We start from the raw sequence: 24,589 nt of genomic DNA, 5'->3' as shown, positions 1-24,589 counted from the left end.
CAAGAAAATGGTGCCATCTGCTTTGCTTAATATAAGTAATTTGAAATATTTTATACTTTTACTTTTGATACTTAAGTATATTTAGAACCAAATACTTTGACCTTTACTCAAGTAGTATTTTACTGGTTGACTTACCTTAATAGAAAATGACTCAAGTAAAAGTGTATCTATACTTTTACTCAAGTATGACAATTGGGTACTTTTTCCACCACTGGTATTAGCGGACCGATATAGAAGTCAGTAGTGCAGGCAAAAAAAATGTTCAGCATCTCAGCTTTGGCATGCTTTGTATAATTAAGAACAGTATCTTGCAGAATTCAGTTGTTGGAATTGAAAGAGTCGTTGTCCCATCCCTTTCTCTGCAACTGTCATTCTAATGGAATACAGAAATAACAAAACCCTGTACTCAAACATTTACATCAAAAGGTGCAAAGTTATGGTCAAAGACACAAAACATGCACATCAAAATATATATTTTTTAATCAAATAACATGGAAAACAAACACTTTTTGTGCAGTATTAATTTTCCATCCTTACAAACCACTTAATGTAATACATTACTGTATTGTACATTGCCTGGTCATCTAGGTTTGTACCTGTAGGCTTTCCATCACTGAAAAAAACCTATGCAAAAACAGTAATTGAGCAATCAAATGGTTTGTGATGTGGCTCAGTTGGTAGAGCATGGTACTTGCAATGCTAAGGTTGTGGGTTTGATTCCAAGGGGGGACCCGTATGAAAAAGTATGACATTATGCATTCACTACTGTAAGTTGCTCTGGATAAGAGTATCTACTAAAATGGAAAAGGAATGAACAGACCATTTCAGTTCTCACATAGAAATAAGTTAATTTCAAGACACTTGAAAATATAAAGGAAGTATTTTTATATTCCACAATTATCGGATTAACTGTTTTGTACAGATAATTATCAGACTCAAGTTACAAATGCACAAAAGTAGTACACTGGGCCTTTACTAGTCCTTTATTAGCAGCAGAGCAACGAGCAGAAGAAAACAAATCTGCCCCCCTCCCCTTTGTAACACAGGGCTCAGAGGACACACCCAAATGAAGTAAGTGGGCCAACTGGGGGTGTTTTATGACAAATTAGTTCCCAACATGAATTCTCCAGACATCATAAAGCAAGTAATGACAAGAATGCCTGCCATGTGATGGGTTGGCTTTGCACAACAATATTTGTAATTTAGACAATGGAAATACAGGAGTTCAAAGTTGCCATTTGTAAGAAGGTAAGATTAACAAAATGCTTTATTCTGAGCGGTGGAAAAAAATACAGTGGATAGAACAAAACCAACAGTCTCTCACCACTCCAAGTCAAACATTTATTTATAGAATACGTGGACAAAACGCTGTCAGCACAAACCTATTTTTTACAGGGTCAACCTTGACAAAGACAGATTGAGACTGAAAAAAACAAAGCATATTATACAGGTCAAACTTAGTATTGACTCCTTACGAACAGTCTACAAAGTATTTATCTTAACAGTTCTATTACTAGTAAGTTCTAGTAAAGTGTCATCCATGGTTTGTATGTGTTCACAGGGTGTGCCGATTTACCAACTAATACCCTTTGGCTGGAATGAAGTGGACTGGGTGAAGAGAAATGACTCATTGGGGAAACATCTCATTATGCCCGTTGAAACTGACCATAGATGAAAAATTTCAGTTTTAAGAGTAATATTAAAAAATTGTAAAAAAAACAGCATTGCTTTTACCTCAAATACTACATTGGACTATGGGTACACAAGTAAACCAAAAAAACCTAACATTTAACAGACCAGTGTTGGTCATATCGCTTTTCTTGTCTTGCAATGACAATCTCTTTCCACAGGTGCCTTAATTCAGCCATTCTGATTGTTGAACTCTGACCTTACGATCCAGTCTTAATAACCAATACCAACCTAGTATAGTCAAACAGGTACTAAGGTGCATAAAACAAGGCCAATACATCTATCCTATTTAAGGCTATCCGCTATTGCAATAAGCCATGTGTATAGTGGCTAAGATTTTAAACTACAAAATGAAAACAGAACACGGTATTAGGTTGGGAAGGTTCAAAATGTCTCTTGTTGTGGGATGGGGGCTGGTCGGCTGGATCCTTCTGGAGAGCCGGTGGTGGTCAACTACAACCCATTCACCACATGGACATCTGGTAGTTGAACTTGATCTTCAACAGGTACTTCAGGTTCACCTGTGCCACATCATACACAATGTATCTGGAGGAGGCAAGGTTAAGCGAAATAGGAACTAGGGAACAGTGTGGGGGCATGTCATATTATTCGATGCAAGTTACATTCCTAAAACAGAAATACAACAAAAGATTGTAAACTCGTCTTGATAACAGGACACATATCTATCTCTCAACCTCGTACATGTGTAATAACAATGTAGTAGAGATGGTTTTAAATTCTATTGACGAGGCAGTGCACAAACCCACTTGGATGAAAATGGGCAAAAGTATAAGACTCAGATTCAGAAGACAGGCAGAGGCCCTCAGAGGAAGCAAAGGATACTCGTTGTACAGCAGACTCGTGTCGTCGATGTTGGTGTTGGTTCCTTTTCCCAGAGGCACTTGCACCCCGTCTAAAGTGACAGTGGCACTAGGATCTGGGGCGTTTCGACCCAAACCTAACAGGGAGAGAAGGAAGAAAATAATGAGTTAAGTGCCAAGTAAGTTACAGTAATATAAATGTGTCTAAATATTGCATGATTGTATACGGCCTTTTCAATTATGTAAATATGATCTAAAATCGCCTTACCTTTCACGCTGTGTTTACCCTTGGGTAGTTTTGTGATGTGTGAGGCCTTCTTCAGTTCATGCCTGTACAAAAAATAAACAAATATCAATAACGATAGTTGGGATTGCAGAGAATATGGAATATTAAAAGGATTCTATAAACCTGAGCCGTCACTCACATGTTTCCGAGGGCGACCTCTCCCAGTAGAAGTAGGCCAGTTGGGTCGGACTGGGAGGTGTGGCAGTAGTTGGCCGACTTGGACACCATGTCGGCAAAGTACACACCTTTGCCAAACATGTAACCCGTCTGGAATGTATCAAGACAACATCATGAGCGTTTTTCAAATGTCACAACGTAGTAAAGGTGAATTTGAACCGGAGCTGTTGCCATATAATGATAAATATGGACTGCATACAAGACCATGTCACCGGGTGCTAAAAATAATACCATGTTGATCAGCTATAATAAAAAACAAAAGGAGGAACTTCCGCTATGCATCCCAAGCATTAGCTGGCGCTGTAGTGCGAGGTGGACACTCACCACGGGGGCTTCAGGAGGGGCGATACGCAGACCCTGAGAAAGGATACCAGCGTAGTTGGTGGCACGAGAACCGTGCCACAGAAGCTGTCGATTGGGCAGATCCTGGAACGGGCGGTACTGCTGGTACTCTCCCTCCCTAACGATCTTGAAGATCTGAGAGGGCGGAAGCGAGACACCACAGAAGTTTTATTAGTCGTATGTAAGGGATACACATGGTATACACCGTCCATAGAAATGCTTACTTGAAGGTTCCTTCTCAACAATGCAACAGTAAGAAATAATAAAATATAAGAATAGGAATATAGAGTAAATGGTTCAGTAGAATAGACATTTTATCACAGGTATAATACAGGAAGGCACAACTTATAGTCCAATATTTATATGTGTTTTGGGGAAGGGGATATTAGGGTGCAAGTGTTTAAATTATGCAGTATGTAGCAGTCCTAATAAGAGTCTGGTAGAAGCAGTTGTGATGTGTGTGTGTGTGTGTGTGTGTGAGCTTCTCAGGAAAATCTTACCTCCTCAACTTCCAGTGTGTAGGTGTTGTGTGTAGCAGCGTGTGTGTTCTTGACATACTGCAGAATGATCTCTGCCTCCTTTGTGGTCTTGTCAACAACCTGCAAGGTGGATGGCAATTACAACACATTCATAGTTCATAACTTTTAGAGCACTGTATTCACAATAGAGAGTAGCATTGAAAAACCACCAGTCCCTACTGTACCTCAATCTTGGTTTTGAGTTTCTCATAGTTGATGTCGATAGGGTCCTTCTTGTTATCCTCGGCCCCTCCTTTCAGCAGACTGTAGGCCACTTCAATGTCCAGCAGGTTGTCCAACATCTGGACCTTAGCCTGGACGGTAGTGGGACACAAAGGGTTAAAAACATCTACCATCACTCACTGAAGAGTTTAGAAATAAACTCAACTAGACTCCTTTGGTTCAAGTACCTCAGGATAATTGACTGACTGTGTACGCTTAGAGCTGGAGGTCTGAAAAATGTATGACTCAAGTCTCCATTCCAGTTCTCTTGGTTGGGGAGAGAGCCATTAAGGCCAGAAAACTCTGGCCTTAATAACCACGTACTCTTAAAATCTCCACCCGGTACAGCCAGAAGATGACTGGTCACCCCTCAGAGCCTGCCTTTCTAGGGAGTTTTTCCTAGCCACTGTGCTTCTACATCTGCCTTGCTCGCTCTCTAGGGTTTTAGGCTCAGTTTCTGTATAAGCACTTTGTGACAATTGCTAATAAATTCATTTGATTGAGAGGATGAGCGTGAGAGAGAACACAGGTGTCCTCACCTGAATGTAGTCAAGGTTGCTGAGCAGCGGTGGTTTCTTCATGCCAAAGTCGTGAGGTATGAGGGTGTAGAAGCGATTGGACAGGTCCAGAATGTGGGACTCTAAGGAACTGTCCGATACAGCCTGCTGCACCTCACTGAGGAGGGCGTAGGCACTCTGGATCTGCCTCTTACTCAGCTTCCCCAGCGGCATCTTCTGCAGGTCAATCTGACAGGAAAGACAAAAGCTGAATGACTCATTCTCAATGAAGAGAAATTAGAGGGGGAAATGGGGGTCACATTTGGACAAAAATACACATTGAGAAAAACCAACACACACACACACACACACACACACACACACACACACACACACACACACACACACACACACACACACACACACTCTCTCCACCAACTCAGTACCCACCTCAAACTCCACCATGGCCTTCTTCATGCTCTCCACATCAAAGATGGTCCTGATGAGTTCCTGGACAGGCTTGGCCAGCAGAGAGTTTGTGCCAGCACTAGCTGTCAGCCTCTTCACCGCCTCCTCATCCTGGTGGGGAAAACAACCAATCAGATATGGGACAGAGATAGGATGGGCCAATCAGGGTTAACCGGTGAAGGCCACAGTATACATTTCTCAATTAAAAGTAGGCCTGTCAAGTCAAATGCACAAATTATTAAATATGAACACAAATGGTCTTGTGTGTGTCTGTGTGTTCAAGCTGTACCTGACCGTAGTCGATCTCCAGAGGGTAGAACCTGTTGGGATACTTGGTGAAGTGGGAAGAGCCCCAGGCGTTGCCTGTCTTCTCTTCGTACACACCCAGGAAGTTGTCCATGGCAGAGTTCTTATCATGGAACTTATCCAGCTTATTTCCCCCGATGGTGGTGCCCACTCTGCCCCAGGAGCGGAACACCCAGTACCTACACACAGAGAAGAAAGACAGAGGGAGAGGAAAGAGAAGGGTGAGATGAGCTGGAATGGGGACAAGAAAGAGGTAAGGGAGAAAGAGGAAATACAGGGAAAGCAGAGAGAGTAGCATGAGGGAGAGAGGAGTGGTGAATGGGGAGGATAAAGAGAGGGATGAGAGGAAGTGGCCCCCTTTCAGGACCCTTTTACCCAGAGGATAGACTAACCGTTTATGCACATCGTCCTCCAGCAGCTGCAGTTTGTAGTAGGAGTTGGTTCCCCTGACGATGTCCACCAGACCTAGCGTAGCGCTGAAGATCTTGCCGTTCTGATCCAGGACATGAGCACTGTTCTCTAGACATGAGTCTGGGTCCACTGCTGCTCCTCCTTTCACAGTAAGCTTCATCTTCTTACTGGCCTTGTTAACACCTGAAAAAGCAGAAATTAGATTGTTACAACTGTAAAAGTGGAATTGACCCAACTGCCATACGCTCTACCATAGCAGCCTGTAAAAACGAAATACTCCACGATAACAGTCAGTTCAGTTACTCAACGTTACTTCCGATTCCATACCTTCCTCCTCCTTCACCCTTTTGGTGCTCTTGCCAGCCATGGCTCCAGACCTGGAGGCCGCTGACTGAGCCTGGGTCTCTAGTTTGACCTCGGCCCCCCAGGGGGAGATGGCATGCAGGGAGACCAGCTCCTGCAGGGCCTTGCCCGAGGACTTGATGTCAGTGAGGAAGTCCTCCGAGACCACGCGCACGCCCGCCTCCTCCGCCTCCTCCATCTTCTTACTCATCTTCTCTACCTCCTCTGTGATAAAAAGAGCACACCAAAGATGTCAAACTAGAGAAAACAAAGAAATCCAACCTATCCTTCTGAAAATGTGTTACTGTAAGGGTGCGCAAAAGTTGAATCCAACAGCCCCCTCTGATTGACTGGCTACTCACTCTTGGTGCTGAGGCAGAGAGTAGCCTTATTGGCTGTGCCGGTGATCTTCCCGCCCAGCTCCTCCACGGCAGCCTTCAGCTCGTCCTTGTTCTGTCTCAGCTTGCCCACAGTCAGCAACTTCATCCCTGTCAGAGGCTTATCTACAGGGGAGGAGAGGGGAGAGGAACCGATATAGACAGAATTACCATTCCAATACTATGAATGGGGCTGGTCATGTTCTAGCATCGCACTTAGGAACAAGAGAATATATTCACTGTAGAATAGAGAAGCAAAAATATAGAGTGAAATCATTGTTCTTTTACTCGAAAAGAGGCATCTCCATTTCGGCCAGATTCTTCAGCACAATGAGAAGATATAATGACTCAAGTCATTCCAACAAGTTGGCCCACTACACCACATTCTCCTACTGGTTTCTGCTTACCTGCAGGGGCTCCCTCTGGGAGGGGTATACTGGGAGCACTGGAGGCACTGGGGACTGGAGCGGATGCAGAGGAGGCTGGGGGAGGGGCGGCGGACACCTTGGGGAACACCCGGTCCTGTCTCTTAAACTTGAACTTCTTGAGGAAGGGAAGCTCATGGAACTCCTGCAGAGGAATAGATCAGAGGAGGAGATGTTAGCGTTTGACATTCACAAGAGCATAGTGAGTTATATCTGAGATCTTTGTCGAATTCATTAGGCACGACACCGAAGAAAACAGTCCAAAACAAGCAGGTACTATGTGAACTTGTCCAATAAGAAATTGCTTTTTCATTTTCTGTTGCAAAACTTTTTGCATAGTTTTCCCAACTGAACACAACCCAGATAAATGAAATTCTATTTGTTACATGCACGAAATACAATGGGTGTAGTAGACCTTACGGTTAAATGCTTACTTACAAGCCCTTAACCAACAATGCAGTTAACTTCTTTGGGACAGGGGGGCAGTATTGATTAGCTTGGATAAAAAGGTGCCCAGAGTAAACTGCCTGCTACTCAGCCCTAAAAGCTAGAATATGCATATAATTAGTAGATTTGGATAGAAAACACTCTGAAGTTTCTAAAACTGTTTGAATGATGTCTGTGAGTATAACAGAACTCATATGGCAGGCAAAAACCTGAGAAAAAATCCAACCAGGAAGTGGGAAATCTGAGGTTTGTAGTTTTTCAACTCTTTGCCTATCGAATATACAGTGTCTATGGGGTCATATTGCACTTTCTAAGGCTTCCGCTAGATGTCAACAGTCTTTAGAACCTTGTTTGATGCTTCTACTGTGAAGGAGGGGAATGGGAGCTGAATGAGTCAGAGGTCTGCCAGAGTGGCATGAGCTGGTCATGCACGTTCACGTGAGAGAGTTAGCTTGCGTTCCATTGCAATTCTACAGACAAAGGAATTCTCAGGTTGGAATATTATTGAAGATTTATGATAAAAACATCTTAACCTGTTTGGGCTGCAGGGGCAGTATTGAGTAGCCAGATAAAAGGTGCCCATTTCAAATGGCCTCGTACTCAATTCTTGCTCGTACAATATGCATATTATTATTACTATTTGATAGAAAACACTCGTTTCTAAAACCGTTTGAATTATTTCTCTGAGTGAAACAGAAGTCATTCTGCAGCACACTTCCTGACCAGGAAGTGGAATGTCTGAAACCGAGGCTCTCTTCTACTCCCTGCCTATACATGGGCATGATACGTAAGAGTCTACGTGCACTTCATACACCTTCCCCTGGGTGTCAAGAGGCGGTGAGAGAAGAAATTTCGTGTTTATCTTGGTCTGAGGTGGAATAACAGCTCTTTGTATGACGTGACCGTCCATTTTCTGTTTTCTGGAGCGCGCGAAAGGGACATGGATTTGCCTTCTGTTTAGCTGTCGTTATGGACGACTAATATCTCCGGCTATGATTTTATTTGATACATGTGACCATATCATCGTAAAGTATGTTTTTTCAATATAGTTTCATCAGATTATTGAAAATTTTTCGGGAGTTTTGCCGTGTTCCGTTCTCTTCCGTTTGTTGACTTGGAGAGCTTTGTGCCACTTGGCAAGTGTGCGTGCTAAATCGAGAGGGAAAATGAACGTTCTGAATACAAACAACGACTGTTCTTGACAAAGGACACCTTGTCCAACATTCTGACGGAAGATCACCAAAAGTAAGAAACATTTTATGATGCTAATTCATATATCTGTGGTGCATGTGAATTAGTCGTGGGCGCCCAACTTTGGGGTACTCAGCTATACCGAAGCTGGATGTCGTAATGAAGTTATTGTTTTGAATTCTAACACTGCGATTTCATTAAGAACTAATGGATCTATCATTTCCGATACAACATGTATTTTTTACTTATGTTTATGAATAGCTATTTGGTCAGAATATGTGTGTCAGAAAACGTGTCAGAAAAATATCGTTGCTGTTTAGACGTTGTGGGAAAAAGATGCTACGTTAGCACAATGTGTAACCACTGATTTCAGCTCTAAATATGCACATTTTCGAACAAAACATAAGTGTATGTATAACCTGATGTTATAGGACTGTCATCTGATGAAGAAAATCAAGGTTAGTCAAAAATTATATATCTTTTGTTGTTTGTTACGATCGCTAACTTTTGCTAATGGGAAATTGCTTGTGTTTTTGGCTATTGTGGTACGCTAATATAACGCTCTATTGTGTTTTCGCTGTAAAACACTTGATAAATCGGAAATATTGTCTGGAATCACAAGATGCCTGTCTTTCAATTGCTGTACACTATGTATTTTTCAGAAATGTTTTATGATGAGTAATTAGGTATTTGACGTTGGTGTCTGTAAATATTATGGCTGCTTTCGGTGGAATTTCTGATTGTAGCTGCAATGTAAACTATGATTTATACCTGAAATATGCACATTTTTCTAACAAAACATATGCTATACAATAAATATGTTATCAGACTGTCATCTGATGAAGTTGTTTCTTGGTTAGTGGCTATTTATATCTTTATTTGGTCGAATTTGTGATAGCTACTGATGGAGTAAAAAACTGTTGGAGTAAAAAAAGTGGTGTCTTTTGCTAACGTGGTTAGCTAATAGATTTACATATTGTGTCTTCCCTGTAAAACATTTTAAAAATCGGACATGTTGGCTGGATTCACAAGATGTGTACCTTTCATATGCTGTATTGGACTTGTTAATGTGTGAAAGTTAAATATTAAAAAAAAAATATCTTTTGAATTTCGCGCCCTGCACTTTGAGCTGGCTGTTGTCATAAGTGTACCGACGTCGGGCCGCAGCCATAAGAAGTTAAAGATTGATTCTATACTTAGTTTGACATGTTTCTACGAACTGTAATATGACTGTCTGAACTTTCGCCTGGACCTGCCCGCGCATCGTGAGTTTGGATTGTGTACTAAACGCGCAAACAAAAAGGAGGTATTTGGACATAAATGGACTTTATCGAACATATCAAACATTTATTGTGGAACTGGGATTCCTGGGAGTGCATTCTGATGAAGATCATCAAAGGTAAGTGAATATTTATAATGCTATTTCTGACTTTGTTGACTCCACAACATGGCGGATATCTGTATGGCTTGTTTGAGCTCTGTACTCAGATTATTGCATGGTGTGCTTTTTCGGTAAAGCTTTTTTTAAATCTGACACAGCGGTTGCATTAAGGAGAAGTTTATCTAAAGTTCCATGCATAACACATGTATTTTTATCAACATTTATGATGAGTATTTCTGTAAATTGATGTGGCTCTCTGCAAAATCACCGGATGTTTTGGAAGCAAAACATTACTGAACGTATCGCGCCAATGTAAACTGAGATATTTGGATATAAATATGAACTTTATTGAACAAAACATGCATGTATTGTGTAACATGAAGTCCTATGAGTGTCATCTGATGAAGATCATCAAAGGTTAGGGATTAATTTTATCTCTATTTCTGCTTTTTGTGACTCCTCTCTTTGGCTGGAAAAATGGCTGTGTTTATCTGTGACTATGTACTGACCTAACATAATCGTTTGGTGTGCTTTCGTCATAAAGCCTTTTTGAAATCTGGAAATCACGTTGGCTGGATTCACAACAAGTGTAGCTTTAATTTGGTGTATTGCATGTGTGATTTCATGAAAGTAAATTTTTTTATAGTAATTCATTTGAATTTGGCGCTCTGCATTTTCACTTGATGTTGGCGTCCCACATATCCCAGAGAGGTTAAGAAAATAGAGTTAGGAAAATAGTACTAACTAAACAATACCGAAGCTATATACATGGGGTACCGGTACTGAGTCAATGTGCGGGGGTACAGGTTAGTCGAGGTAATATGTACATGTAGGTACAGGTAAAGTGACTATGCATAGATCATAAACAGCGAGTAGCAGCAGTGTACATGAACATCAAACTCTACAGACACTCTGAACCCAAAGAAGGGGGCCTACCTTGGGGATGACCCAGCCCTTGCGGTTGGGCAGCTGGGTCTTGAACACACACTTGGTCCAGGCGGAGAGGTCTCCAGTGCAGTAGTAGGCGTCGCTCTTGAACACCAGCTGGCCCTGGCACTCCTCGCAGGGATTCAGTGCGCCAAAGGCCATGCAGTCTCCTAGGCTGTCCACCACCTGGCAATCAAACAACACACTATTTGACTGGCTGTTTGACCCATCACGCAAACACACAAACCACACACGTTTACACAGTTAAACAAGACAGACCGCAGAAATGGACAGATAGAAAGACAGCTACTGAGACAGATACATAGTGAGCCTCCTTACATTGGACTCTCCAGAGGGCACTTCCTGTCCGTTGGCGATGAGCAGCTCCTTCATGTCGTTGGTGGAACAGAACTGCCTGAGCTTGTCCTTGATGCCCCAGATCAGCTGGCTCTGCTCCTGTACACACACAACCACACAAGAGGGGGTTTGGAAAACATCACTCGCAAAACCTATGGGCATATAGTTGCATACACACATACAAAATGACAACAATGACATTATGTTACTAATTTGATGAAGTAAAGAAATATTAATGTTAAGGCATTTCCGCAATTTTCAGGAGTGAACCTTCATCTGCAACTCCACTTTCTTCTTCTCCTCCTCATCCTTCTTCGATGCCCCTTCTCCATCTACCTCATCAGTCTTTCTCTTTCTGAGGGAAAAACAGGGAAAATAAATTATTTGTTTACATTCTCTATGCAGGAACCAATTTATCTACCAAGCAAAACATTTACAAGCAACATTTCAAATCACACCATTCTGTAATTCATCCTTCAAGAGAAAGTTTTGCTGTTGAAAACTTCCTGAAGGAACTTGACAGGCACTGACTTCCCCATTAACTTTGTAAATGAGGCCTGTTGGGAGCAGAGCCTTATCCAAGGATAGTCAAACAAACCTGACACCTTCATTAATCAGGGAGATTCATTAGTGTCCTGACACCCGGTGGAGACGCACATCACCCGGTCTCTGGAGATGATTCAAGTTACTACACGTCCCTGTGACTCTGTGGGTGATTAGGATGTCACCCTGTCACCCTCTGCCCCTCCCTCCGGTCAACCTCTCCCCTTCAGGAGGGAAATTAATCAGCTTCCCAGAGGCCTATCCTGTCCCTCTAAACATCTGTCAATCACTGCCCCTTAAACACATTGTCCCATAGTGGTCACCACCTGACTCACAGGACAGGAAACAAACACCAAAAAACATCCACCTCCTATGATAGAATCTATAAAAACGACCCATCTCTGCCTTGTGCACACACTCAGCCTGTGTGTGGTCATAGCAGTAGCAGTTGTTGGGAGAGAGCTGGTACTTTGTAGAGATGGCAGCAGATCAATACTAATGCATTCCCTTTCTCACAAGTCCTCCTGACAAACACTGCTCTTCATTAGAGAGGGAGAGTCAGGCACAGAACAAGACGGACATTCTTCGTTTTAAGCATCATTATTCTGACTAGCTACTGTTTGGTAAGTAGCCCTTTCTTTACCAAAACTGCATTTTTATGTAGTAAATCAATAAGGAATCATTTAAAATCAGAACCACTTTAAGACAATTTTCACAATGTTACAGTAAGCAAGTCTGACTTCCCTTTCTCTCAATTTCAGGAAAATGACAGAGACCATCACAGTATCACTGAACCTCTCAACCTCCCTTCTTTTCGACAACTCAACCTTCCCCCCATACCTTCAACCCCTCTGGACCTCCTCCTCCTCCTCCTTCCTCGCTTCCACCACTCCTCCCCCTGACCTAGTGGTGTCCCCAAACGTTGTGTACATGGTGGCTGAACTCATCATAGCAACCCTCTCCACCGTGGGTAACCTGCTGGTGTGTGCCGCCGTTGGCCTCAACAGGAAGCTACGTACTGTCACCAACTACTTCCTAGTGTCGCTGGCCGTAGCCGACATCTGCGTGGGTGCACTGGCCATCCCTTGCGCCATCCTCACTGGCGTTGGCGTGCCCCGCCACAACCTCTACCTGTGTCTGCTGATGCTAAGTGTGCTCATCATGCTAACCCAGAGCTCCATCTTCAGCCTGCTAGCTGTAGCTGTGGAGCGCTACGTGGCCATCTTCCTGCCCTTCCGCTACCACACGCTCATGACGCCACGCAACGCTATCCTAGTTATCCTGGTGACCTGGGTGCTGGCTTTCCTCATTGGCCTGGTGCCCCTCATGGGCTGGCACAAAACACCACCCGACTCGGGCTACTGCTTCTTCGTGTTCGTGGTGGACATGACCTATATGGTCTACTTCAACTTCTTTGCCTGCGTGCTGGCGCCCCTGGTGGTCATGTTCCTCATCTACGCCAAGATCTTCGTGACAGTCAAGCGGCAGGTACGGCGCATTGCAGCAGAGCGCGGGGGCGGCGTGGGGGGTGCGGAGGGGCAGGCGGCCCGGGCGGCCAGCATGAAGAGGGAGATAAAGACAGCCACGTCGCTGTTCCTCGTCCTCTTCCTCTTCACTGCCTGCTGGATACCGCTGCACGTCATCAACTGCTTCCTGCTGCTCTGCCCTGGCTGCCCTGTACCCCTGGAGCTCCTCCTCACCGCCATTATCCTATCACACGCCAACTCCGCCGTTAACCCCTTCCTGTACGCGTACAAGATGAAGACCTTCCGGAACACCTTTAAGGCCATCTTCCTCTGCTGTAGAGCTCTAGGGGACTGGGAGGACGCGGCCGATGGCGGGGGGACCACCACCCACCGGACCTGACCGAAGACCCGTTGGTACCGTCTGATTCGCCATTACTTAATGTTCAACTGATGAGGATTATGTACCATTTGGTGGTCGTTATGCCCAGAGAACTGTCTTTTACAATAAACAGAACTGTTAGATGGGAGATGTGTTCCTGATATTCTAACGTTAATATACCACTATGTACATTCCAGTAAAGTTAAAGTTTGTGGACACCAGACTACTTTATTTGCTTCATTAGAGAAAGCCTCACCCTTTAGATTTGATGGCGGGCAGCCTTCTCTTCAGCTCCTCCTTGTCCTCCACCCTGAGTGTGTTAAAGCCTTTGAGCTGGGTGGCGCTGTACTCTGGTTTGAAGACCAGCTCCTCCCTGCGGCCCACAAAGCAGGCGGTATGGTACCAGCGGTCTATCAACCCCAGCTGGGGCTTCTCTGGGTCAACCGTCTTCTTAGATACACGGATCTGGTCCTGGAGCACAGAGGAGAGGAGTTCGGGCTGTTATGATAGTGTATATTTGGGTTTATGTGGGATACCTATTCAAGTATTTATGTACATTGACAATCTATTCTAAAACGTTCATTTTTTTACACTGAACAGATGTTGAGGAATAGCTGTACTGTAACTATTCATTTTACAGCCATGTGTATATCAGATCATCTCTATGTAAAAAAATAAACAGATCTAAATATTGATCCCTCACCTTTTCAATTTTCTGCTCACACCCTTTACATGTGCTACGGTTTGACTTGGCATACTCCACTGCAAAGTCATTCAGAGTCTTCTCTCCTTTGGCCCCACCCTTCACATCACCTTTTCCTGTGAGGAAGAGGGAAGCCAATGTGTTATTTGAAATCTGACCTCCAGTCAATGAGCATGACATTTTTTTGGGGTCCCATTTCAATGACATCAAAGGGGTACACAGATGACTCCACGCTTGGGAGAAAAGTTAATGGTTAAAGACTGACCTCCTGCAGCTCCCCCAGTCTCGATGGCCTTCTTGACCTTCTCCTGGTCCTCCCATCGCAGGTCAGAGAATCCAGCGATGTCTGCAGGAGAATGGGCAGACGCCCGCAGCCAGAAGCAGGAGAAGTGGTGCCAGTGGGGCACCTTACCGTCAAACATGGGCGACTGGGGAAAATAAAATAATGGGAGGGTCATGGTGGGTAAGGTAAATCACACTACATTGTACATATATAGTCCAGGTTGTAGGCTCATATGACTCAGGGTGACAAAAAAAAAAAACACTTGTCACCAGCAGGCACACTTGCCATCTTATCTAGCAAGCTATGTCACTTATTTCACTTGTGAAGTGTAAACATTGGTTCATGTGAAATTCTTGGCACAATTCACACAACGCTCAGAAATTGTATAGATTACAGGTACCTAAACGGTCATTATGACAAATGACTGCATTCAGCGCTCTTGCTGAAGTTTTCCCTGAGCTAATTTGGAAATGGGTCAAGCTTACTATGGTGCATTCAAAACTACTGAACTCGGAAAAAACTTGGTCAAATCATGACGCCAGTGATCTTGTGGTCGGAAAGGCGGAGTTCTAGAAAGCTGCCCCGAGTTCCCAGCTTGGCATTCTGAGTTGGACCTTGGATGACAATTCAAAACGATTTTCTACAGTAGGAGAAAAGTTGTTACCAGTTGTTATGAACGCGCTAAATTCAGAGATTTCCAAGTTCCGAATTGTTTTTAACGCGGCAGATGCTACCAGAGGTCCTTGAATTGAATTATTGGAAATCAAGGGCATAACGCTAGCTGTAGCATAGATGCGGTAAAGAGGTCAATGGAACGCGACCTAATGGAAATTTGCCATGGAAACGCGTTGGGAAAGATGCCGTTGGGGAGACACGAAACTCCTCAATGCCCCCAGCAAAATTAGCCTATTAGGCTGTTATTGATGTGTATTTTACACTGTTGAGGTAAAAAAAGAATATAATTCTTGCACAGATGTTAACCCCAATACATGTTCATGGCATCGTCACCAATCAACTGCAATACAGATAAAAACGAATTTGACTAGCACAACCGAGTTCTGTATGACAGTTATGCTACCAGTTTATACGAAGCGAAATGACTTAGTAGTCAATTATTCTAAACCAGAAAAGGGAAAACTTCTGTTATGTAGCGAAAACTGCCAATTATATCCTAATCACATATTAGTAGCCACATTGCGGGCCTGTTACAATACATACATCACGACGGATTGTACGAATATCCACTTTGTTAGTACAGATGTTTAACCTGCGACAATTCTTCTTCCTTCTCCCCACCGTCTGCATTCCATTTACTTCTTTCACATCTATGCATGCCCGAGACATATCATTGAAAAATGAATGCGCTGGTGGTGCGAAGGAATCAAAGCCCGTTCTCATTTAAGCCTTCGGAAGCCATTTAAACGCAATTGAGTTCTATCAAGACAACACAAACATGCTATATTCGTAAAGGAAATCCACAACATATCAATACTGGGCTGTTTAGTGCAGAAACAACAACCGTATAAGTGATTCTGAGATTGTCCACACTTATGCAGTTTTCTCGGAAATCACAAGACGCTCTAGCTACGTTACCTGCACCATGATAGCCATCCGCAGCGAATCCTTTGCAATGTTTTCCTTACATTTCTTGCACGAAGCACGTCCACTTTTGGCATATTCAGCTTTGTAAAGCTTGTCCTCTTGTGCATCTGCCATTTTTGTTGAGTTTAGACGCAAAATGAGATTGATTGAATGTAAATCTAACTTGCTTGGCAGTAGCCACTACAATGTAGATGCAGCCCGCGTGCAGAGTACCCGCGCAGAAACGCAGACAAGAGCAATCGAGGAAGATGTACTAAAAGACATAGAAAGTCAAATACAGAGTACGATAACCAACGCTCAAAAAAACATTTTTATTTCAAAAGAATAACATTTTATTAATGATAGTATTTGTAATTTAAGGTTTTATTTTAAAGATCTATTTTTGGACTTATAAATTAAGAATATATATACCGATTGATTGTTGAAGAAAGCTACCTAAAATCTTACTGGTTGAAGAATTGTTCCGACCAAAAGTGTTCAAAAAACATGAACAGATTGCTTTTTATAAATAATGTTTTGTTGTTGCATTTAACTCCTGGAAAGGCTGTAATCGAGGTAATTTCCTTAGAAGGTGACGTGATGTCAGAGGTCAGCAGGTGGGAGAAGTGGGAGTTCGGGACGCAGTGCGCGCTAACCAAGGGGGGCGGGTGCACGGTGTTTCCTCCGACACATTGGTGCGGATGGCTTCCGGGTTGGAGGCGCGCTGTGTTAAGAAGCAGTGCGGCTTGTGCTTCGGAGAACGCATGACTTTCGACCTTCGTCTCTCCCGAGCCCGTACGGGAGTTGTAGCGATGAGACAAGATAGTAATTACTAGCGATTAGATACCACGAAAATTGGGGAGAAAAGGGGGTACAATTTATTAAATAATAAAAAAAAGTGGGAGTTCGGGATGATAGTTTCCGACAAGTAATTACCATTTGGAGGGCCTTTCAAGTGGATTTTTCCCAATCATACGTGGTAAATTCCCACTTCCCACTTGGTTACGAACGCAGCAGTACCCCATCAGAACCCAAAATATAAGCTTGTTTTACTCCAATGTTTGTTAACACTTTCTGGCCTCAAAACATGGTTAAAACTACAATTTGTATATAATGAATGGTCAGTCATTACATCCACAGCTCTGTCTATGAATTTGAGAGTGGTTATATTTATCCAGGCCCAGCGCTCAGATTTTTACCAAAACAGAGGCGGGGCAAGCATTGTTATTGTTTGAATAAGGACTCTAGCTTTAAATTATGTTTGTTTGTACTGAATGGTGATGGCAGACAATAGAAACATAATTTGCCACTAGATGGCGCACTTCACCAATATCTCATCTGGATCATCAGAGGCAGCCAACAAAATACTGATCAAGTAAAGATTGTATAACAAAGAAATCTGGTAATAATTGGAATGTCTATGAATATCCTAAATTAGGCAGTGAAATATTTCTTAGCAAAATATTTCTTGGCATAAATCAACAGTTGATAAACTGTCAAACATATTACATTATATCAACACACACAACAAACATTGAAGTGTAAATCATAAAAACAATATAAAGCACAGACTAGAATATTCACTATCAACAGGAACAAATAACATAAGAGCTATTATATAGGAGGCTGTTGCTTGTTGGTCATTGAGTAGCTCCAAAGGAAAGTGTTTCCCTTTTCATGAAAATTAAATTCATCTGGGCTCTTCAGGACATTGCTGACTGTGCTGAAATGGGGCAGAAACGGAACATTTCTGTGCCCAGAAATGCACTACAATGCTGAATACCGCACCCTTTTCCCCGCCCTAAATCAGCCAGAAGGAATCAGGATCTGCAGAATGGGGAAACTGGCCACAATGTTTCTGCTGCAACTTGCTGAGGTACAAAGGACAATTCTGTAGTAAAGATAGTACGGTTAGTATAAGCTGTGAGATATACCTGGTTGACCACACCTATTCACACTATTTTTGAAAAGATAGCAATGTGATTTTAGCCTTCTAAATGAGAATAGTTTTTCTTGCATACTTGTGCCCAGTCAGTAGCCACGCCCAAGTGAGCTCAGAGTTCGTGTCAACATGATTGAAGCACTCTGGCCTGAAAGGTGGTTCCAAGGACTTGCTGAGATTTTAAATACAGACCAGAGAACGTGAGGCCATGGCCCACACGTTGAAATGGTTAAAACTACAAGACCAGAGAACGTGAGGACGTGGTCCACACGTTGAAATGGCTAAAACTACAAGACTAGAAAATGGTAAGACCCTCTGAAACCTTCGACGAGAGAAGAAGGTAAAGACCAAACATTCACAGTCTGCAGCTGGGTACATAAAGTAGTCTAGGACAAAGACGAGAAGGAAGAACAGGTCCCGCTCACCACTGTGTGGAAAACCTGAAGTATCCATTCTAAGAACAATTTTATTTCACCTTTATTTAACCAGGTAGGCAAGTTGAGAACAAGTTCTCATTTACAATTGCGACCTGGCCAAGATAAAGCAAAGCAGTTCGACACATACAACAACACAGAGTTACACATGGAGTAAAACAAACATACAGTCAATAATACAGTAGAAAAATAAGTTTATATACAATGTGAGCAAATGAGGTGAGATAAGGGAGGTAAAGGCAAAAAAAAAAGGCCATGGTGGCGAAGTAAATACAATATAGCAAGTAAAACACTGGAATGGTAGATTTGCAGTGGAAGAATGTGCAAAGTAGAGAGAAATAATGGGGTGCAAAGGAGCAAAATAAATAAATAAATACAGTAGGGCGAGAGGTAGTTGTTTGGGCTAAATTATAGATGGGCTATGTACAGGTGCAGTAATCTGTGAGCTGCTCTAAAGCTAGTGAGGGAGATAAGTGTTTCAGAGATTTTTGTAGTTCATTCCAGTCATTGGCAGCAGAGAACTGGAAGGAGATGCGGCCAAAGGAAGAATTGGTTTTGTGGGTGACCAGAGAGATGTAACTGCTGGAGCGCGTGCTACAGGTGGGTGCTGCTATGGTGACCAGCGAGCTGAGATAAGGGGGGACTTTACCTAGCAGGGTCTTGTAGATGACCTGAAGGACATTGTGACCTCTGGTGGACAACCAGAGACTTACTTCGAACTACTCCCCATAGACGGATCGAGTGGTTTCAACAGAGAGACGATAGAGAAAGACATCTACGCATAAATCTATATTGCATTTCTAATCCGAATGAGCGGTTATTAGGGTGCTAAATGTTCATATTCCTGTGAGCGTAGCTTCCAAATGTATGTACGATAAGTTGACTCTTTTTGTCTCCCCCTCTCCTTACCACCCCTCCCTTTCCATTGCGTAACCAAATGGTCATGCTTTTGATAGTCCACCAGGGACCCGTTTTCATTGCATTATGTTAGTAATCAATAACCTATACCGTGTGTGTGTGTGTGTTTATGTTTTTCTGTGTGATTATTTAATTATTTAGTCAGTAAATAAACAATGAAGCCAATTTGTGTATCGCTGATTCATCACTTAAGTTAGGGTTTGTGCAGATATCCAAGGATTATGCGACGTTCAGAATGAGACTGATGAGGTAATAATTCATAATTGACTGTTATTGATGTAAGAGATATTTAGATAATCTTTAGAGTTTAAATCGGGAGATAGTAACTTGGTAAACAACTGTTCCCGTGGTGCCCCAAATTCCTAATGAGTTAATTGTTACATGATTAATTTCATCTAGTAATAATTAAATGTAGTAGGTAATTATTCGATAAATAGCAGTCGTCACATTAATGACAGTCACGTTACGACAGAGGTAAAGGAAGCCCAATGAGGTTACACTCATTGACAGAACCAAATAAAATCAGCTTCAGGGCAATTACACACTAAGAGTGATGTTGAGACTCTGATTTTTCACTTTAAAATGTATCCCAAACAAACACAAACCATACAACTCTATGAACAAGAGCGACTTTTAACAATTTCCACTGAAAATGTGGTAACAGAATGACGGTACCAACAGCACAAACCAGCATTCTGTTACGAACTTTGCATCTGCACCGTTCTTCAAGTAAATGTGTTTTTGTAAAAATGTCAGTGGAAAATGTTAAAAGTAGTCCTTTTGCATAGAGTTGTATGGTTTGTTTAACTTTGCAATCATTGATTTTTGTTTGACATACATTTTAAAGGGACAAATCGGAGTCTCAGCATCACTCTTATCGTGGAATTACTCTTCACCACAATGTGTAGCAAAATACACTTATTATTATCACTACACAGATCAAACAATGTATTTAAACAATGTGTTCTCTCGATTAACAATCGTATTATACATCGTAATAAAAACATTACAAAATTGTGTATCATTTACAAAATTGAATGCACCGATTTACACTAAATTAATCCAGCGAATGAAAGTCTATGATACAAAATATGTTGCACAGTTAATCTCGGTACAGTGATGATGAAGTGAGGCATTTATTTTCATGGCTTAGAGGTCTGGACTCTAATCGAACATGTAAACTGCAGGGTTTTTGACATCAGTAAGTAAATACAGTGTACTCAGCTTACAGTGAATTCTTATAGTAATCAAATTGTCTTGCACGGATGTGATTTCTATAAGAGTAGTGCACTGTGTTGGCCTCAGTCAGGTAATAAATAAACATGAAAACACATGATACAAATATGTACTGCATAAGATAATTGCAAAAAGCAATTATCATCCTAACAGTGATTGTTAAAACTCAGTAGAACTAAGATTGACAGTGGATCCTCCTGTTCAAAACAAGATGGAGTCTTGTGGGCCAAATAGAAAGTCCTCTGAAGAATGTTTAATATGACACCCAATGTGTCCTTTGAACCGACCCAACAAAATACTTTAATCCCTTGGGGTACTTGGTCCCATGTTCTGTACAGTTTTCTCTCACGAGAATCACTACATACAGTATCTCATACAGTATATCTTCTCTCTCTCTCTGAGGATCAACCAGCTAATCCACCACAGTGGTGTTTAGAGCCAGGGCTGGACGATTCACAACATAGGAAGTCATGACCCCCTAAACAGGAAGTGCCTTTTGGTGGTCTCTCTAGAATCTTCTGCTAGCACTTTCCGCTGTTAGGGGCCAAGCTGAACAACACTCTGTTGGACTCTCTGCCTTCTTCCTGGACTGTACCAGGCCAAACACCACCACTGCCAGGGTGTTCCTGCCCTCCGATTGCCCCCCTGACCGTCCCCCCAGTCCCGTTACTGGCCCTTTGGGTGTGACTGCTGTAGATGAAGTAAGTCCGGACCTTCCCCTGCCGCTCACTCACAATAACACAAATAAAAGGAATAGAAAGCAATACCCTAATTTTCTGAATTCCTCTTAAAGTGTACAGTACTATATACTATAGCCTCATATGGCTCTGGACAATAGTAGTGCACAATGTGGGGTATAGGGTGGGGACAGAGCTACACCCCCTTGATGTAGATCTGTCCCCTCAGCTCCAGGACGAAGCCCCAGGCAGCCAGCATCCCTCGTGTGGCCTCAGGCACCTGGATGCGGCCGTTCACGCCTGTGCTGTCCATGCGGCTCGCCAGGTTCACCTTTGTCCCCAGATGTCATACTGAGGCTTGGTTGCGCTGATCACCCTGGCAACCACAGGCCCATGAGCGATGCCTGAGTGGTGGTTAGAAATAAACGTGGAGAGGCTTGATTGGATGAGTATTGACTTAGTAAAAGTTAAGCTTATTACACCGTAATCATTATTTACCCAGCTAGCACATTTGGTTCCTTGGAAGTTGTGGGAACATATGTTTTTGGTTTCACATTGGTTGTGGGAATGAAGCCAAATGTTTCCTGACTGGTAAAACTGAAAGAAAAAAAATAACTTTCTGAGAACATAAGTGGAAATTTAGCCTGTTCCGGGAACTTTTATTTTGAGGTTGCAGGGAGGTTCTAGGAACATTTTACTCTGGTTCCTTAAATTTCTCTGAAGTTTTATTAACGCTCTGAATTTTTTAACTTCCTTAAAATGTTCACTAAATGTTTCAATAAGACTTTTAATAACACTGTCAGCTTATTTTGGGTTCACTTTCTTGAACTACAAGCACAGATAGGACACATGGAAAATCAATTCCTTAGGCATTAATCATGCAAACACATTTTGTTATTATGACACAGCATCAGTGAGATTTGAATCTGTTCTCTATTCATGGAATTAATCCACTGCACCACCAGGATGGAACTAGCATGCCATGTTTTTTTACGCATACAAAGCTGTTCATTTTAAAATCCATATCAAAGGAAACAAGCACTCATTAAGATCAGTTGTGGCCAATTAGAGGGCGTGGACAACACACCTGAACACACTTAACAACAGAGAGGATAGAGAAAGTTTTGTTGATGGAATGTATATGTTTTTAAATAACATTCTTAGAACATTTTCTGAACATTGCTAAAGTTGAGGTTTTAATGGAACGTTTTCTTTTAACGCTCTTGGAACAATTTGAGAACAACATTTTAAATAGAACCACGAGGAAATCTGTTGGAAACGTTATACTGAAGTAGTGAAATTCCCACAGAATTACATTGTTTCTTTACATTCACTGAACTATTTGAGAACATACCCAATGTCAAACCAGTTGAAGAACGTTCTTAGAACATTACCAAATATTTGATTAAATGTAACCATTTTTGAACTTTTAGGAAATGTTCTGGTAAAGTATTGAAATAGCAAGAAAATAATATTTGGTTGTCAATTTCTTCAAAATGTGCTGAGACTGTTCCAAAGCTAATCAACTATCCTGCACCATTCCCAAGAAGTTGTGGGAAGGTTGTATGCAAAAATAACCATAGTACCACCACACTCTCACCAAGCTCTAAGAAACATATGGTTCTCAGAATGTTGTGCGCTAGCTGGGTATTGTGTGAGAGAGAGTGCCATCTTGACTGAACTACTGTATCATCTCAAACAGAGAGAACATTATTGAGCATCATAAAACATGTAGTTTAGGCCTATATGTCTGCGTAGGTCTGTCTGAGCATAGTCTCTCTGTGTATAGTCTGTTGTCTCTTACCCACACGAAGCTGGAAGATGTTGTGAGATTTTTTGTTGTTCTCTCTCAGGGTCTCCTACATGGCCAGGGCAAACAGGACCAGCTTACTCAGGTGGTGCCACCCATTCATACTGGGACTGCGACTTTGAATGTGCGCGTGTGTGTGTGTATGAGGGAGGGAGGGAGGGAGGGAGAAAGACAGGACAGAAAGAACAAGAGAATAGCAATAAGGGAAAGAGATTTTTTGGAAAGTCCTTTCTCTACTTTCCCTGAGGCAACCACTCTTTTAAGAGTTACGTCCAAAAATGTATGTTTGGTTTGGTACCCAGATGACTAAAGGATGTTCCACTACCTGTCTGTCTGGAGATAAGCCATATGCTGCCATGTAACAGCTGCCGATGGTCTTGATCTTCTCAATGTCATGAAAATAGAACCTGTCCAACAGCTATATTTTTTAATATCTGCAAAGTTGTTAAAATGCTGTCAGTTCCACCTTAATTTGTTGGGATGGAAAGTGACAGAAAAAAATCTGGTGTTCCAAAATATTGCAAAACTCTGCCTGGGCCTACCCCCTTCTTGTCTCCCCTCACCTCGTCAAAGTCAGCGATGATCTCATTGAGCAGTCGGGGGCAGTCAACCCCCTCGTGTTTGTTCTCCTTCTTCTCATAGTAGTCGGTGAACCCTGCAACCGAGGCAAACATCACCCCCACATAGGACTGGGAGTATAGCTCCTGAAGAACGGAAATAGTACACACATTGAGAAGTTGATTGTGAACTGGATTGTTTTGTTGGCATTTCCTTTAACCTATCTGATCTGTGATGTGAAGTCAACAGAGACCTGAGGATAGGTACCCTGGTCCCAGATGTGTTTGTGCTGTCTTGTCAAAAAATGACTATAGTTGACAAGGCAAAACAAACAGATCTGGGACCAGGCTAATGGACATGTGCAAGGGATTGGTTTGGAATCAGGATATTCAGTAGCCTATACGGTGTCAAGGTGTTTTCTATACTTCGTTGTTCCTGCACCTCTCTAGGAAGTGTCTTGTGACATGCAATGGCAGGATGTTGTGCAGCAGACACCCGTTGTGCTCCCGCAGCTCCCTCATGTCCTCCCCTTCCTGCTGAGCCTGCAGACGCCATAGGAAGTCCAGCCTCGCCGTCGCCTCCCACTGGATGACAAGGAACAGCCAATCACAAATAGACTTTACTTTACTGAGGGATGATGGTGACTCAAATTTGAATTAGTTAGACACATCAGTTGTAGCTACATAACTGCTTAACACAATAAGATGCTTCGGGAGCTCTACTGAAATAAAAGTTAAGGACTGTTGTGTGTTACTGTCTTCTTACTTGTCTTCTGTTGTAGAACACAGCAACAACAAACATGGTCATGAGGAGGATGGAGATGCCCTTCCTCCTGAGGTAGGGAGACCTGTGTGTGTGTGTGACACACAAAGGAA

At 42.5% G+C, this 24,589-nt stretch overlaps 2 protein-coding genes across 2 annotated transcripts; one reads left to right on the top strand and one right to left on the bottom strand.

The window, feature by feature from the left end:
- Nucleotides 1-965: 965 nt before the first annotated feature.
- parp1 (poly (ADP-ribose) polymerase 1) lies at nt 966-16,363 on the bottom strand. The gene is made up of 21 exons (XM_038962270.1): nt 16,152-16,363; nt 14,541-14,703; nt 14,276-14,391; nt 13,829-14,043; nt 11,455-11,539; nt 11,167-11,283; nt 10,837-11,013; nt 6,864-7,026; nt 6,442-6,582; nt 6,065-6,304; nt 5,719-5,920; nt 5,310-5,505; nt 5,003-5,131; nt 4,595-4,801; nt 4,019-4,147; nt 3,816-3,914; nt 3,298-3,450; nt 2,936-3,063; nt 2,779-2,840; nt 2,533-2,647; nt 966-2,235 (listed from the first exon to the last, which is right to left on the bottom strand). Exons 1-21 carry the CDS (start codon nt 16,272-16,274, stop codon nt 2,154-2,156), a joined length of 3,042 nt encoding a protein of 1,013 aa, XP_038818198.1. The 5' UTR covers nt 16,275-16,363; the 3' UTR covers nt 966-2,153.
- LOC120019497 (adenosine receptor A2b-like) lies at nt 12,493-13,593 on the top strand. The gene has a single exon (XM_038962796.1). The coding sequence runs from the start codon at nt 12,493-12,495 to the stop codon at nt 13,591-13,593; it is 1,101 nt and encodes a 366-aa protein (XP_038818724.1).
- Nucleotides 16,364-24,589: the final 8,226 nt, after the last annotated feature.

Source organism: Salvelinus namaycush, chromosome 24 (assembly GCF_016432855.1).
Source record: "Salvelinus namaycush isolate Seneca chromosome 24, SaNama_1.0, whole genome shotgun sequence".
NCBI classification, from domain to species: Eukaryota; Metazoa; Chordata; class Actinopteri; order Salmoniformes; family Salmonidae; genus Salvelinus; species Salvelinus namaycush.
This window is presented reverse-complemented; position numbering and strand designations above follow the sequence as displayed.

Bases quoted from the DNA above. Each gene is read 5' to 3' on its own strand.
- parp1 (XM_038962270.1), bottom strand. From the start codon at position 16,274: ATGGCAGATGCACAAGAGGACAAGCTTTACAAAGCTGAATATGCCAAA. The intron at 14,044-14,275 runs GTGAGGGATCAA...TCTGTGCTCCAG, and splicing joins GTGAGCAGAAAATTGAAAAG to GACCAGATCCGTGTATCTAA. The intron at 5,132-5,309 runs GTACAGCTTGAA...TTTCCCCACCAG, and splicing joins TGGAGATCGACTACGGTCAG to GATGAGGAGGCGGTGAAGAG.
- LOC120019497 (XM_038962796.1), top strand. From the start codon at position 12,493: ATGACAGAGACCATCACAGTATCACTGAACCTCTCAACCTCCCTTCTT.